General features: G+C 44.2%; 1 protein-coding gene and 1 pseudogene across 1 annotated transcript in view; one reads left to right on the plus strand and one right to left on the minus strand.

The window, feature by feature from the left end:
- The window catches only part of GABRB3 (gamma-aminobutyric acid type A receptor subunit beta3), a 195,879-nt gene that overhangs the window by 122,710 nt on the left and 56,016 nt on the right, over positions 1-17,153 (plus strand). The window contains exon 4 of the mRNA XM_090064919.1: positions 8,058-8,278. Coding sequence (XP_089921045.1) covers positions 8,058-8,278 — 221 coding nt within the window. The remainder of the gene's footprint in view (positions 1-8,057; positions 8,279-17,153) is intronic.
- LOC149874632 (uncharacterized) lies at positions 1,370-4,876 on the minus strand (annotated as a pseudogene).

Here is a 17,153-nt window from a genome sequence, read left to right on the forward strand (position 1 = left end):
AATAAAACCCCCCAAATCCATGGTTTTCTGTGATTAAAATGAAATGCCACTATGTATACAAGTATAAGTTGAACACAATGTTTTATTGATATATTTATAATTTCAAGTAACTTGGAAGCCTACCAGTGCCCCAATCATTATAATAAAATTAATTCTAAATACCTATATATATTGGCATTTCATTTTGGTTTTTTTATCATGGAAAATCAGAGCTCCCCCTGCCCCCTTTGCTTACTGGGGCACAGGTCCAGCTGTAGCTGTCTTCAAGCTGCGTTGTAACTCTGAGCAGCCCTGATTTGCTAGTGCCACTCACTCCCAAGCCACAGCCCCTCTCCCAGCTCTGGCAGTCCTTCTCATTTCTGAACCACAGCCACTGACTGCCCCTCACTTGCTCCCTTCTGGCAGCTGCTCCCTCCCTGCACCAGGACACAGGCTCAGCTGTAGGTGTCCCCTCTGCTGCTTTGTGGCTCTGAGCAGTGCCGGCCCCTGTTGTTCTGCTCCTTGCACCTGTTGACAGCAATAAGGGACAGGTTCAAGTTTTGGAGGGTCCCAAATAAGTTTAGCTTTGGCTTGAGCCCCCCCCACCCAGAAACCTGGGACAACTAGATTTAAATTGGGGTGTCCTGAATGAACAAATTTATCCCTTGCAAGCAACATGCCAACAGAAGCCAGATGTATTATAGGACAAAGGAAAAGGAAACACAAAGTAAATCTTAAAGCACTTTTAAACTCTAAGGCTTAAGTTCTATAGTCCAATCCCACCTGGGCTCTCTGCTCTCCTGAGCCCTCCTGGGGCCACTCGCTGCTTCCAGGGCCCCCGCCCCTGATCCCTGGGCCTGCTGGGGCCTCCACCTCCTTTACAATCCCATCCGCATTCCATCAGATGTTACCTGGCCAGCGGCAGACTGTCCGCTCTGCCTACTAGCTAGACAGTCCCATCCCTAGAGGGTCACATGACTGGCCTGATTATAGCTGCTCTCCCGCAGCCTGGCTCCAGGAGCCTGACTCACTCCTAAAGTGGCAGGTGCCCAGAGTGCCCTGCTGCACCCCACCCCTCAGGGAGCTTCTACCAAGCCCATGCAGTCTGGACTTGGGAAGTCCACCCAAGGGGGAGAGCCCTGGGGCCCACCACCCTATACCTTCCTCATCCTTACTGGCTAGATAGGGTGACTACATCAGGGAACCCTGCAAGCTGCTCCAGGGGCAGCTCCTTGGTGAGCTGCTGAGATAAACTACTGGGATGCACTGTGATGTGAGCAGCTTGGGAGGTGGGGGGGTGTCCCTGCTCCTCAGTGAGCTGCTGGGGTTTACCGGTTCTTGCTGCATAAGCTACTCCTATGGGGTGTGAGCGGCTGAGGTGTGATGGTCCTCACTCCCACCTCTTGGCTTTGGCGGGTGGCTGCTGACCTCTGCCTGTCAGGCTGCGCACAGGTCCTTGCTCCCACTCTGCTGCCTGTTTACATCTTCCATGTTACTGTCTCAGTTTATCAGCAACACACTGAGCAGCTGTGGACCATTTCACATTATCAGTTGATAATACAAGATGGTCCAGCCATGAAATTAAATCCAGGACAGTGTTGTACACTTTATGTATTTGGTGTTTTTGGGACTGTAAAATGTCTAGTGTTGTCACCAGGCATCCACAGTTCTCTGCAATGTACTTCAGGTCAGTGTGTAGGCCTTCTACTGCTAAGAGGCTGGCTAGTTCCTGCAGAATAGCTATATCCCTTTGTTCCGTTAATTCATGCTGCATGAACCTATAGAGCTGGCAGTACTGCACATGGTACTTCACACAGTTGAACTACGTATTTCACTTGTCACAGCTGGTTGAGGTGGAAGTGTCGGAGAATCAACACTGTTCCTTCAGGTATCTCAGGAACCACACACAACAAGCTGGAGCTTTCACTAAAAGTGACTTCATCAAAGCAACAAAGTGATCCACTTGCTTGAAGGTATCCCACCAAGTATTTCCTGTCAGAGCAAGTATATGTGCATAGCAACAAATATGTACACAGTTTGACTACACTTTGCAAAGCACATCATTCCAAGCTGTTGCCATGTAGCTAGCACTGTCTGTTATAAATGCTAATATTTACTCAAGTGGGATGTTGAATTCCACCACACAAAAAATCAAGGCTTGTCAAATGGTGTCATGATTAACCTTCCTCAGGCACACTGTCTTTACCAGAGATGGTGCAGGAATGTCAGCATGTCTAGGAGGGCATACCTTGAGTGCCTGAAATAAAATGTTGAAAACCGGTCTATTTTGGTTGTTTCATCAGGTATCATGGAAATGACATTTCCCTCAAAGTCATTTTCCTCTTCAAAAAGAGCTGGTAGGTGGGAATACACTTGGTCTAACTTGGGAATGGCACCGCTTCCCTTAAAGTCCTTGCTCAAAAAATCCCTGACAACAAGTAATCCCATTTTATGCAGAGGAAAGTCTGCTTTTAAACACATTTGAACAAAATCCAAAGAGATGGTGTCAGTATCACAATGGTCTTTGGCAAATGTCGAATGCTGGAATGCTGCAGTCACAGTGCATTGTTTCTTTACTGCTGTTTATGGGCCTGCTGTTTCAGAGTCTTCTCTTCTCTTTTCATTCTGTTTATGCTTAGTGCTTTCCATGCATTCTATAATAATCTGCTTTTGAACATGGTATATAGCCTTGCTGCATGCAGTGCAGAACAACATAGTACCATCAGTGTGAAATTTATCCTTGTCAAACTAACTGACATAGTCTTTAGGGGGTGACTTTTGCCCTCTTTGGTATCTTTTCTAGACTTGAATGCAATGTCGAGAGGCTGAAAAAGAATTAGAGGTGCATTAAAACATAAGCCCCTGTACATAGGGACCAATTCAATCCAAGATTGCATTTTTTTTCATGGAAAGCATGAAATCAAGTGTTTTCTGTGAAAAATAGCAAGCAAGTGCCATGATTTTGTTGGGTTTTGGGGGGAAAAAAGTATTTTGTGGTTCCAAGCTGAAAAGGTAGGAAGCCTTCCCACCCTAGAGCAAATTATGGCAAGTCCTACCAGAGCTTTTGAATACAAGGTTGGGGTCCTGCGATCAACACAGGACTGCCAAGCTTCTGGTGCCGGCTGGCACTGCCTGCAGGGCTCTCCCCAGTGCAGCCCCTCAGCAGCTGCTTTTAGAACCCAGGCCCTCTCACAGGAAGGCAATCACCACCCCCACCCCACACACACACAGTCTGTACCAGTCTAACCCAGGAAGTAAAACTAGACTGCACAAACACCCAGGCAGCTCCAGTTTCTTGGACGGGTTTCCCAGCATCTACTCTCTGCCACTGTGTGATATGGGCCTATTTGATGTGCCAAGGAAGATCGCGAGCCAAGACAACCAAAGAAACTATAAGCCTCCCATAATAAGGGAAGCTGCTACAAACATATCAACTAAAAACTTGGGACACAAATAAAACAAGGAAGAGAGTGAGGGTCACAGGTTAATAACAAAGGATGCAGATGGGGACAGGAAGCAGAGCATACCAGCCAAAGCCCACTGCCCCTGCCTGTTCATGCCACCCAGTGATATTCTGCCTGAAGACATCTAGAGGAAAACTCACCTGGGTTCTCTGTATCCAGAGCCTTCTTCCTGAAAGATGGACCCAGGGTCTGCCTGAGCCAATGGCAGTTCTTATGCCTGCAAATGCCAAGCATAGGTCTTCCAAAGCCCAATGTAGAAGTTGGGAGGTCTTCTACATACCATTGAGTTGGGGGTGAGGGGGGTTCTCTGTAGGGTTGCCAACTCTGAATCTATTCTGGGAGGTCTCCAGAAAGCCAATGTGCCTGCGCCACACAACATTAATGTGCTCACATTCTTGCGTATATCAGTTATGGATTACAGTGTGTAGCTTTACTTCAGGAAGGCAAATGTATATTATTATTACATTTTAAAAGCCATCTGTATAAATCAGATTCAACATTTAATATTTATTTTAATGAATGCCCTATCATTTATGTCCCAGGTAACTCTCAGCAGTATCTTGGAGATTTATATCTAATTCCTGGAGCCTCCAGGGAAATCCTGGAGGGTTGGTAACCTTAGTTCTCTGTAGTGTTGACCATGGGCAGCCAGCAGCAAGATCCAAAGCTCTGTAAACCAAACTGCTGCTTACACATCAGAGGGGAGATCAGGACTCACAGACAGCCTGGGGCAGAACGGGCTAAAGCAGATGTTACTTTAAATTTCAGTTGCCAAATCACGAGCAAGACCTTATAAAGGGGGATAAGGCAAAATGCCATGTTTATTGATTACATGAATTAGACATAGAGGTTTGGACACACCACTCATATAGACACACAAATCATCATGCACAGAACTCACACACAGACACACACAAACACAAAACAACCATTTCGTTCAAAGATTATAATTACCAGCAGCAGTTGTTCAATAATAGCACTGGGTGGCCAGCCAGGCCTTATTGAGAGAAGATGCAGATAGCAGGTAGGAGCGGGATGACACTCCACGCTCAGACAAAACAGCAGCTGAGAGACAGACTCACCCAACTTGCATTTCTGAAGTCTTTTTTTATAGGGATTGGCATCCTTTGTTTCAACACTTTGGGGTTTTTCCATACCCAGCTTCTGTTTTTGCGGTTGTTCTTCATTTGTCTTCAGCTTATCTCAGCCCAAGGTCAGTTTGGTCATCAAAGTTGGTATCTCAGCCTTGGAGTGTCCTTGCTGCCCATCTGGCAGGATGGGTGCATTCCTCCTCCTTGTTATCTTGTTTGTGCCCTAGGCCTAAAAGGGATTCTTCAGCCATTCATTAATTAGTTTACTGACTGGTAACTTACATTTGGTGTCTTGTTGTTTACATAAACAGTTAATCTTTTCAGTTCAACCTTTTCTCCCATCTCTATGCCATTCTCTCACCATTCACCCTTTCATATACAGTCATTCAAAAAAGGGCATACAGAGTTCATTCACTTACGTCAAGCAAAAGAACAGAAAATGGAGTTTTCAAGTTACTTACAGGACAAAACTAACATGCTTACATTTCACTACTATTACACTTTATGTTAACATCAGCTACGTTACTTCAGTTCATGCTACTCAAGAGCAGGATGGTGCATGGTCCTGCTCTTGATGGCTAGAAAATAATATTTAGAGGTTTTCTTTTGGGAATTGGTTTGTAGGTGAAGTAGATATGGTCCAGGGGAATGGCAAGGGTTAATTGGTTTCTAAAAACATGAAGCCAGCAGACACACAGGATGGGAAATTGAAGACATGTACCACACCGTTCCATAACATAAACGGTGTATCCAAAAAGAGATAAGGAACTCTGCAGCATTGGCACCAGGTCACAGTTCCCAACTGCAGAGCCCTTGGGATTTCTGGCTTTGGACAGAACAAATTAGGAGACTGGTAAATAACCAAATTAAGCTGCGTGCATGTGATGGGTTTGGGGAACAAAGTAATATGCTGACAGGACAGAATATGCCCAGTATGATGACCACAGGGAAACCAATCAACAATGCCCAGGAATTAAGAGTCACAAGAGGGGAGAAAGAATACAAAAGGAGGGATTTCAGATCAGCAAAGGGTCCCTGAGAGGGGAACTTGAGGCCCCCATGGACAGAGGGCTCACCACCAGTCTGTCTCACCCATCTGACTGATAGGCGGTGGGCCTCAGCTCTTGACATCTAACGTTCAAGAGAGAACCACAGGGTGAAGTGCGTGTACTGGCCAGATATAACTACCTTCTGTTACAATCCTAGGACTGGTAGATATAGAATTGGGGTGGTTATTTTTTTTTTGCCTTTCCTGCATTATTCTTATCTGCTATCACTATGTATCAATAAAATTTGCCTATTATCAAATGGAGAAGTCATGGTCTGTCTGAGGTTTTGGGTCCACCTGGAACAAGAAGAATTAATATCATTAAGGTATCTGAGTCATAAAACCAGTGCCAACACTCTATCCTGCCACTTCCTTCCAAGAAATCATCTTGAGCCATGCAACACACTCCCACTCTGAGCCTCCCTTGTTTGCAGCACTTCAGCTTGAGCTGTAAAGGATGGGGAGCTAGAGCCATCCCTGGTCCCTGCCAGGCCAGGGGCACAGCTGGAGCCCCTCCCACTCCACCCCTAGGCCTGGTTTGGAGATTGGGAGCTCACCAAGGTGAGGAAGGGGCCACTGCCCTTACCTAGCAGGACATACAGTGCCAGCAGCAACAGCTCTGAAGGGAGCACAGCCTGCTGTGCCTCATGTCCACTAGTCCCTGTCGCAGCCTCTCCTCTCTGGGTGCTTTCACTGCTGCCACCCTGAGCTCCAAGCTCCCAGCCCAGAAGAGGAGAACCTAGCCCTGCTTCCAGTCCCCCTGCCTCCAATTGCCCTCCTCTCATTCCTCCCAGCCCCAAGCAGCTCATTGCAGGCTGGAAATCTGCCAGCCTGCAAAGAGAAACTCATGTTTTCCTGCTTCAAAAGGGAAAATCTATGGTTTTTTTCCTTCAATGAAAGAAAATCCACATTTTTCTGCATTTTCTGCAGAAAATGGAAAACCCAGATCCCTGTTTATGAGTTAGGTAACAATCCCACAAACTTCCTTCGTTTCCCTCTTAATACAAAGCAAGCACACAATTTACGGAGGTAATTTATGGAAGAAAAGAGACGGCAAGATAAAAAGTTCTAACGAAGCTCACATACATTTTGGGCTTGCCAATACTGCCTCCGTAGCAAACCCAAGAGCACTGCTATGAAGTATACTCCACCCTCTCAGACCCTCTCTATGTGGGCCAAACACTGGACATGGCCATCCTGAGGATACACCAATAATAATATCTGAGAAATAACAGATCTGGCCCACTGTAAAGCAACTATATTATAGGGGTGTGCAAAACTTCGGTCCATGATTTGCTTCAGAGAAGATTTGGCCCAATTTGGAGGCCAAATCATTGAATCTGAGCCTCCAAATTGATTTGGAAAAGATTCTGAGATTCAGAGATTTGGAAGGCAGTCTGTCAGGGGAACAGAAACTGAGAAGAGGGAGGGGGAGCAGGGGGCGAGAGACCAACAGCTGTAGCTGGCCAGTGACTGTGATCTTTCCCTGAGTCCCCTTCCAATCACAGTGCTCTGGGTGAGGGACTTAGAAACAGCATATAAGCCTCTGTCTGCAGGCTTTCTGTGCCTTTTGTGAGCTGTTTCTGCCTGAGTAACAGCATCTGAAAGGTACTGGACTGGCTTGGCTTCCTACCTAGTAAGTCTCCTGCTACTTTCTGTTCTTGGAAAGGATTGGATATAGCTTACTAACTAGAATCCCTCTACTTATCCCTATGCAGCCCATTTTTTCCAATTTATATTTGTTCTTGTTTGTTTTTTTCCCCACACTTCTTAAAAAGAAAGCTGAGTTTTCCCTGGAAGTGAAACCCCTGCACCTATCTGCTTGAAACTTAGCAGGCCCCATGCCCTCAAAAGGAGCTACCATCCCTGCTGTTTTCATTCAAATCTGCCTGATGTGAGTTTAGCTTTCAGCTGTTTGAGGTAAAGTTTCCCAGAAACCCCATCATTTAGCTCCTTGAAATTTGGCATGCTTCATGCCCCCAGAGTGAGCTACCATCCCTTCAATTTTTATCTGAATCAGCCAAAAAATGACAAAGTTATAGGTATATCAGTGATTCCTATTATAGTCTATGGCTGCATTTCCAAATCTCTCTGAATCAGCACTGAATTTTATGAAGCTGATTCAGCCAAACTGATTTGGGACTGTGATCCAAATCTCCAAATCAAATCATGGTCCTCCAAATCAGCTGAATCTGAATCAAATATTTCCCTATTCGCAGAGGCCTACTATATTGCCACTATTGAATTTTATAACATTATTTAAAGATTTCTTGTTCGAGTTGTTTTATTCTGATGTTAATTTAAATTTCAAAATTCACTAAAAATGAGAACAGGGTGTGATGTTACTTTAGTACTGTTTAAATATTTTTTATACGAGTGTATCTATCAATGAAACATAGTATATTTGTTTCCTCATAAGATAATTATTGATCTGATCCAGCCCTGATTGTGATATTTTTCTTTTCCCTTCACCAGGATTACACCTTAACTATGTATTTTCAACAATATTGGAGAGATAAGAGACTAGCTTATGCTGGAATACCTCTCAATCTTACCCTTGATAATAGAGTGGCTGATCAACTCTGGGTGCCTGACACTTACTTTTTAAATGACAAGAAGTCATTTGTGCATGGAGTTACAGTGAAAAATCGAATGATCCGCCTTCATCCAGATGGAACAGTGCTTTATGGCCTCAGGTCTGTACTTTATGATAAAGATTTCATAAGCATTGTTTTGTATTGTTGCTATTTATTTCTTGGTACAAGGTTATTACAAACTCTGTGTAGCGTATTATGCAACCTTCAGTTTCAATCAGAAAGATGCCTGTAGAAAATAAATGACACACTCAATGTTTCTTAATTTTGCCAGGAGTGTCTTCAGTCAGCTCGTATCTGTTTATGTCTAGTAACCATATCTGGAAAGGCCTGTGGTTACAGACATTAATTGCAAACCTGAACATCCATTTAAAAAACATGGACAGGGAGGTGTTATCTCCTCTGTTGATATCCAGGACTCTGTAACAGGAAAAAAAAAATCCTGGAACACTAGAACCAAATGCACTTAAAACATAAATGCATACATCTTCTAGTTTTTTTCTAGGAGGACCCAATGCTGAGCTCTACTGAGACCACTTTAATTTTTACTCTGAAAGTGTAAATGGCCCTTAAAATACACTGCTTTCTATACACTTTATAGCTTTGCTGGAATAGCTATGTCAATTAGGAGTATGAAGAAACCCCCTTAACAGACTAAATTAGGCACTGTTATAGTGGTAAAAAATGTGCTTTTCCTAGTACACCTTATTCTGTTCAGGCTGCTTCAGCAAAAAACAGTATTGCTAGTAGGAACTGAATCTACTCTATGAGACATTCCCACTAGTTCTACCAGCACAGCCACATCAATGAAAAAATTTAAGGGTAAAAAAGATTCAAGCCCCTGTGTATTGTTAGACCAGTATAAAGGGGTCTAAGCACAAATTAGAATCAAACCCAAACGATTTAAGAGAAATTTAAGAGAAAGTAGAATTCTTTTTAGAAACTGGAATGGGATGGAGTCAAGTCAAGTCAGTCCTGAGGCCTCTGTGACTATTGGAGCACCTTAGGTACTATTAAAACCCTCCTAGGTTAGTTGAGTTGCTTTGCATCATTGGTGATTCTTCGGGCAGAGTGACCTGCTGACACCCATCTCCTGTGCAGGTATGGATGGCCATTGGCGCACAAGGACCTCATCCACTCTTTGACAGGTCCTGTTTTTAGCCCCGCTGGGTATCCACATACCCTCCTCTGGGCTAGCCCAGGTAGGGGCACCAGTTTAGTTGCTCACAGCCCAACTACGGAACCAGGCTGTACCGGTTAACATGGTACCAGAAAGCAGATTAAGACAGTCCTGGCTTAAGAGGCCAGGCCTGACCACAAACAGGATGGAGATAGGGTATATTTCCAGCATCGCCATTTGACTACGATACTCTCTCTCCTGTTTTTATCAGGAGTTTCAGTTTCACTTGACATGGCCTTGACTCCTCACTCCCCTATGATCTATTACATTTTGTGTATTAATTATGATTGACTGAGTCTTTTTTGGATAAAAATAGGAAGACTCATACTTTTATGAAGGGCTTGAAGAAACTGAGTACATGAATGTTTAGAAAATGATTGTGGTGCAACTGGGTTTGATAAAAGAAGTATTTTGCTTTCATTTAGCTTTGCATGCCAGAAATCAGTGTTTCCACTTTTGACACCTGGCACCCACTTTTTTCTGTATTAAAAATGCTGGCACATTTCACTCTTACACCCAAAAAGGTATATACATACGTATTTCAAAACTTATATTCCATTCCCCTGCCAGAGGAAATCATACCAGTGCTGAAATCTACTGTAAAAAATAACACTAAATACATCTTTCTTTAAGCAAAGATTAGTCTCTGTGGGCATTTTTACACATGTATGCATCAGAGCACTAGGCACTTTGAAAAGCTCCCAGCGCTGCAGTGCATGCAGTTGTATAAGCAGCGAAATGCACATCAGTGCTGAGAAAATAGCGGCAGGGTGCTTTTGAACTAAAACACCTCAGAGGTGCTTTAGTTCAAAATCTCACCACCACCATTTTCTGTGTGCTAATGCGCATTTCAACACTTATACAACTGCACGTGGCACAATGCCAGTCACCATAGCTTACACATGGAGCAGACTCAATTAAGCAGTGGATCTCTGGTGCATCACTAGAAAAAAATATGTGTATAAATGCCCTATACGAGTGGTTCTCAGCCTTTTTTAGCATCGGGGCCACTGCTCCATAACTTTTCTGAATCTCACAGTACCCCAGTTAAAAACACAGAGATCTAAATTCAAAAAAGATACGGAGGAAGGCTTTGAGGCTAAAAAGAATTGAAAATCACTGAAATAACTGGTGCCACTTAAGGGCATCTGGGGCAGGTCCTCACACTGCTGTGCCCTGTTCTTTCTACTGTCTGACCCCTCCCAACCCCCGGTCTTTACCTCAGGGGGGAAGGGCAGCCCCCTGCAGGATTTCACACATGGGTGACCAGCCCTACAGCTCCTTCTGTGGTGGGATCAGCACAAGGGCTTTCTGGACTAGGGAAGGGCAGAAAAAGGCAGCAGAAGTGGTAACAGTCCCCAGAGGCACCGCTGGCCTAGACAAGGGAGGAGAGCATTTACCCACAGGGCAGTCATGCAGTAAACTTCCATCCCTCTCACAGCACGCTAGTGTGTCACAGCCACTCTCTGGGAATCACTACCATATAACGTATTGAAAATGGCAAGATGTTTGGTGGTCTTCCTATTAGAATTTCAATATCTACAAAAACCTTAGACAATATATGTTTTTACATTACTTCCAAATATGAGCCAATTAGCTAACTGGCACTCCCAGCTTTAGAGGCACACTGAAGTCAAGGGCTCTGATCAGCTTCTGAGGTTGGGAGTGCCAATCATCGGACTGGAGCTCCCAGCCTTGGGAGTGCACCAGAGTTAAGGGCCCTGATGCACTACCAAAGCCAGAAGTGATTGTCCTGGCCACACATTTAATTTAACGCATGATGGAAATCAGCCACAAAGTTATTATGCATATTTTGAGGAATAACTTTGTGATTTACTGCCTGTATTATTGCATCACTAATGGCATAAATGTGTGGCCAGGTAACTATTTAAGATATGATTAAACTGGTTGAGCATGTTCTAAATGTAATGTCTGCAAGGGCCTCACTCTCTATTTCCTTCATACCAAATATAGACAGCACTAGAGCCCAGCTTTTGCAGTATATCTGAGCTTTCAAATAACTGGATGAAGTTAAACTTTACCTGGAGCTGATAAAAAGGGAGTAATATTTGAAGCCTTGACACTGATGATCAAAGGAAGGCATGTCTACATGTGCATTTATTCAGCTTAAAGTTACTGTGCAGTAAGTGAGAATAGGCTGGCATCTACATGTATGGGTGTTAAAACACATTAATGCTGTGTGGACTGACTTGGGAATAAAGCTAGTCCCGAGTCAGTCCACCCACACAGTGTTACTGTACAATAAGGTATCTACACATGCATTACTGTGTAGTAACTAATCCGGCATAAATTTGAAACCTGCATGTCGCTGGGCACTTGTGTACCCTGCTCCTAATGAAGGATAGGTACTTAAGGGGGAAGGAGTGTAGTGGAGCACTAGGGTGCTCGCTACTAGTAATGGCGATGCGGGCTTAGCTGTCTGTCAACAGGGCAGCACAGCTGGCGGTTGCCAGGGCGATGGATTGGGTCAGCTGACCAGGAGGGGGCAGGGCTTGGCCTTTATAACCAGACAGGCCAAGACCAGACTTAGTTCCCCTCTGGCAGCCCAAGGAGCAGGAGCTCTGCTGCTGCCGAGCCGAGTCGAGCCGAGCCGACCCCGACCAGAGTTAAGCAAAGCAGCCAGAGCGCTCCAGCATTCATATAATGATGAGAGAGGGTGAAGAGAACCCTGGCAGAGAAGTGAGGGAGCGCCTAGGTGGCGTGTAGTTTAGGTTATAGCCGGGCAGCTTCTTTTGGGTTGTAGCTGGTTGGCACCGGGCTTTATGTTGCTATTTTGTTATCATTACACCGGAGGACCGGGTGAGGCTGTAGGGGAAGGAGGAGGCCTCATTAGGGGCTCCCCAGTAAGGTGGGGGTGCTCCCAGCACAGTAAAGAGCTCTGCATTTCGGGGTGGCCCGACCCCAACCCCAGTGGGGGTGACTATCGGGATAATTAGCACAGTAGAGAGCGTTGTATTTCAGGGTGGCCCGACCCCAACCCCAGTAGGGGTGGCTATTGGGATAATTAGCGCGGTAGAGAGCGCTGTGTTTTGGGGTGTCCCAACCCCAGTGGGGGTGACTATTGGGATAATTAGTGTGGTAGAGAGCGCTGCGTGTGGGGGTGCCCTGACCCCAACCCCAGTGGGGGTGACTATCGGGATGATTAGCGTGGTAGAGAGCGCTGCGTGTGGGAGATGTCCTGACCCCAACCCCAGTGGGGGTGGCTAGCGGGATAATTTCAGGGGAGCTATCCAAGAGTGTGGGGGTTCCTGGAGATCCCAGCCCTGTGGGGCAGTATTTTACAAGGCCCCAGTGTGGGCGAGTAGTGCAAGGAGTGCAGGACACGCCCCAGAGGGGGTACGAGACCCCAGTGAGGGGAACTTACTGCGGGAGGCGGGTGATGAAACCCCAGCAAGGTAGCACCCCGTGGGGAAGCATGCGGTGTCCGCAGAGAAGCCCACTCGGGGCGAAAACGTGGGGAGCGCGGAGACAAACACTACGGGGGGAGGGGACCCGCGGTGACCATGGTGAGACAGACCCTAGTGGGGAACTACCTATCTGGGAGAAGCCACAGCCGGGGCAAACTTATTGAGAAGCCCAGCAGGGTGAGTGTATAGACAAGCCCAGAGGGGTGAGCTTAGCAAGAAACTTAAAGGAGCAAGCATAGTGAGCTGGCCTGAGTGGGCTAGCGAATACAAGGGAACCGGTAAGAGGGCACCAGTTGCATGACAAACTCGGGAGCACCAGTAAGGGCACTGGTTGCATGACAAACCCAGGGGCATTAGCCAGGACGCCGGTTGAGTGACAAGGCCAGAGTGCCTATGGGAGGTGCCAGTTGCGTGGCAAGCCCAAGAGTGCCAGTCAGGGCGCAGAGAGTAAACTGACCAGTCAACGTCCGGCACATCTGCGAGGCTTGGGGCATGCTAAAGGGGAGGTTGGAGGCATGCGTAGCCCATAAGGCTGGGGCGCACCGGGTCACCCCTCATAGGATAGGGGCCAGGACGAATAGAGCACCGTGTTATAGGGAACAGTAAGGCAGTCTCCCTTAAAAGATATATAACACCAAGAGGTGGCGGGCGAGACTGAGGGTGCTAAACAGTTAACTTGGCACGGTAGGGGGCGCTTGGGAGATCACGGCCACTCCTAGGGCCCGCTCCGTGATGCTGCATAATACAGGTATCAAATTTACACCCAATTTGGTGTAAGTTACCATATTTACTGCGCAGTACAGGTATACATGTATAGATGTGCACCCATTCTGCACAGTGATTTCAGTTACTGCACAATAAGTGTGCATGTGTGGACATACCTGTAATCTATTTTTCAGGTGCTAAGGCAATATGCAGACAGTTGGTTCTTCTAGGTTCTTTGCTGCTTGTAATTATTCAAATAATATCAGTAGTAAAAACACATTTCTTCTAAATGTCTTCAACCTCTCAGGTGTCTATGCCTTTTCCTGTTGAATAAGAGCCTATGGGGAAACTGGAGATGTTACAGTAGGTAGTGCTCCATTTTTTGAGCAACTCCAGTTCTCAAAAATGTGTAACTGAAGTGATGCACATGCCCCACTCACTCACTGTTCCCTACTTGACATGACTGAATGGTAATTTTTAAAGTGATTGAGCCTTGGTTATCTCAGATTTCTCTGCTGTCTCAAAGACAGTGATTTGCCACAAACACCATGGTTCATAAAGAATGATGTATTTAATAATTCCAAGAATGAGAGAGGAACTTGTCAGAACCTGGCCTGTGGTTTTGAAAGTTCCTTCCATCACATATCATATTGATGACAAATCTCATTATGTGCTAATGAGGTAAAATATTTGTGTCTATGCAATATTTCCTCAATAATAATGCAGAACAAACCAAATCAAAACAAAAGGCTTTTAGAAAGAGGGGATGGAAAATATGGTCTATTTGATTGTTTGCATGCATACCATAAACAGAATCAGTTTGCCCAAGATGTCATAAGAATGAATGTTATAAACACACAGAAAGAAGAACATTTTTGTGAGTCTCTACCATGATTATTGTAGTTTAATAAGGCACTCAGTCTTGAATGTAACTCTTAATATCAAGCTAGAAAGAGCACTGAAATAACCAATAGCTCCCTCACAGAGAATATTACACAATTTAGATTAATCTCTTTGGGCAGGAACCATTTGATTATCTTGTATCTGTATTATGACTCCTGGCACGATAAAATTGAGATCCCTAGGTAACAATTTAATATAATAATAAAGTTCAGGAAGAAGTAGCAAGTAAAAAGCTGGATAAGGGGACCTTATGCAAGTGCACATCTTTCTTTTCTGTATTGCATTCATCTAAAATTATATGAATTTGTGTTTGGCCTGATGTTTATTTGACTCTTTTAACAGTTTCTATGTCAGTGCTCTGATACTAGGTTATGGGAGCCTTAGCATCTCACTGTGCCAGGCAGTATCTCATCCATAACAAAATTAATAAAAATGTTTCTTTGTGACAGCAATATGAGCTTGAAGGAAAGGTTCTGAAAAATACATTCAAGTCATCCAATCCAGTTCTTATTTACTGGTCATAATAAGGTCCAAGACATACGACCCTTGGTTGTAAACTCAACTCTTTGTTCAGAAAGCTATCCTCTGCATACCTAAGAAGTTACTTGGGTATAGGTTGTATCCATGTTGGTCTAAGGACATAGGCAGACAAGGTTCTTTGGGTGAATCTGATATCTTTTATTAGACCAACTTAAATAGTTGGGAAAAAATGTTCTTAGCAAGCTTTTGGGTTTAAAAAGCCCTCATCAGGCTGAGGAAGCATCTGCAGATGAGAAAGCACACATCAACTGCAGATGCATCCTCAGCCTGATGAGAGGTTTTTAAACCTGAAAGCTTGCTAAGAAAATTTTTCCAACTATTTAAATTGGTCCAATCAAAGATATCAGATTCACCCAAAGAACCTTGTCTGCGTAACAAGTTACTAGACATTTTATCCAACAGATATAATGGAATTTAAAATCCCCCATTAGTACAATTGTGTAATAAGTATTTTGTTACCTCTGGGCTTATACTGAAGTTTATTCCCTAAAAAGTCATACAGCAAACGTTGAAGGCAAATACATGTTTGAAAGATTCATATTTTATAGCAAATATGCCAGATAGATATATCTTTTATAAATGTAGATTCCGTCTACTTGGCATCTGACAATAGTTAAACACTCTGATACATAATGAGCTGTTATACTTGCAACTGCTTTTGCATGAATTTATCTGCCACTGTAGAATCCTTAACTAAATGAGCCCCCATTCAGTATAGCAAATCTTGTCCAGATTTTTTTAAATTAATGATATTCATCTCATTAAAAGATGAAAGAGTACTGAATTGTTTGGATCCTTGATTTGTATCACAACAACCAATTGAATTGTGTGCATGTTAATCTCACGTTATAACAAATGTGGTTTTGTAAAGCTGATAGTTTGCCATTTAGAACATTCATACAATGATCATCTATCAAAGGTGGCGTTTGTTTATTATTTTTTCCTCTGTGCCTGATTGGTGGTAGTTTTATGTGCCAAGTCAGAGCTGTTAATAGTTATACTGGAGAGAGATTAGTCTTTATAATTAGTAGATCTAAATCTAGCACCTTGCCTGAGGAGACAGCAAAGCATTGGGCAGATGCTCAATGGAGAGAAATCCTTCCCCTAAACCACAGAACAACTGGGGGAACTACTGTCTATAAGCTACTCCTGCCACTGAGACACATGTTAAGAATAAAAGCAGAGCATCTGCCATGACAGGCATGCCATTGGGCAGTTGGAAGTAAAATGGGCCAACCAAAGGAATTCCTCCAGGAAATGGTATTTTGTAATTTAAAACTTTTGGATACTAACAACATAGAATATGTTCAAAGACCAGGAAAGCAGAGCATTGTTACTTCCATGAGCTATATTTGGCCATGTGGGAGGATTCAGATTCTACTTTGCCTTTTCCTTAGCCTCCCCTTATAAATGTAAAAATGGGAATATCTGAATAGGAGCAGATCCACTGGCTATACCTGCACCAGGCCCACCCACTGCCAGTTGCCTGTATCCTCCCCACACATTAGTTTCCTTTAGTGTGATAGTATTGCCCCAGATGTCTGCTAAAAAAACTCTTCACTGTCAGTGAAGAGATTTGGCCATTGGAAATTCAGTTCTAATTATGCCCCAGCTAGTACCATTTACAAGAAAAATGCAATCTGTTTGAAATACCCAGTATGTTCAAAAGTAACCATTTTTTCTTCTAAATCTGGAAGGAACAGATAGCACATTTATAATAAAATAGAAAAATTACTGAAGCTTCAGCCTTGTTTGTTTGTCATGTGTTACCTCAATATAGGCTTAAGTAGAAACTCCACAATAAATTACATTGGCTTTGGCAGGAGATAGTAATAATGATTACCTTTTTTTTAAACTTTGGATTGCCATTTTGAAATTTCCAAGAGTGGGGAAACTAAGATGAAATGACATGTTACACTTAGACCATACTATATCTGTGAAATCTTCAAGTGGTATTAAAATTAGAACATCTGAGCAGTCACACATTAAGAGTTAATACCATTTCTTGCTTGCCCAGCTCTGACTTGCTACTAGATGGCTGGTAAGCAGGGGCATGGCTAGGATCCAGGACACCTGAGCTGTATTTTGCTCTGGGGAGGAGGGGAGGGGGGTAGAAGGGAGGAAAGATGCAGTGGTGGGAGCAAAGAGCTTGGAGTTAGAAAAGCATGGGGCATGGGGCTGTGGTGTCCCTCCACAGGCCTCCATGTTCCCATCCTGGAGC

This window comes from Crocodylus siamensis, chromosome 1, assembly GCF_052110815.1.
Source record: "Crocodylus siamensis isolate JL-2025a chromosome 1, ASM5211081v1, whole genome shotgun sequence".
Classification (NCBI taxonomy): Eukaryota; Metazoa; Chordata; order Crocodylia; family Crocodylidae; genus Crocodylus; species Crocodylus siamensis.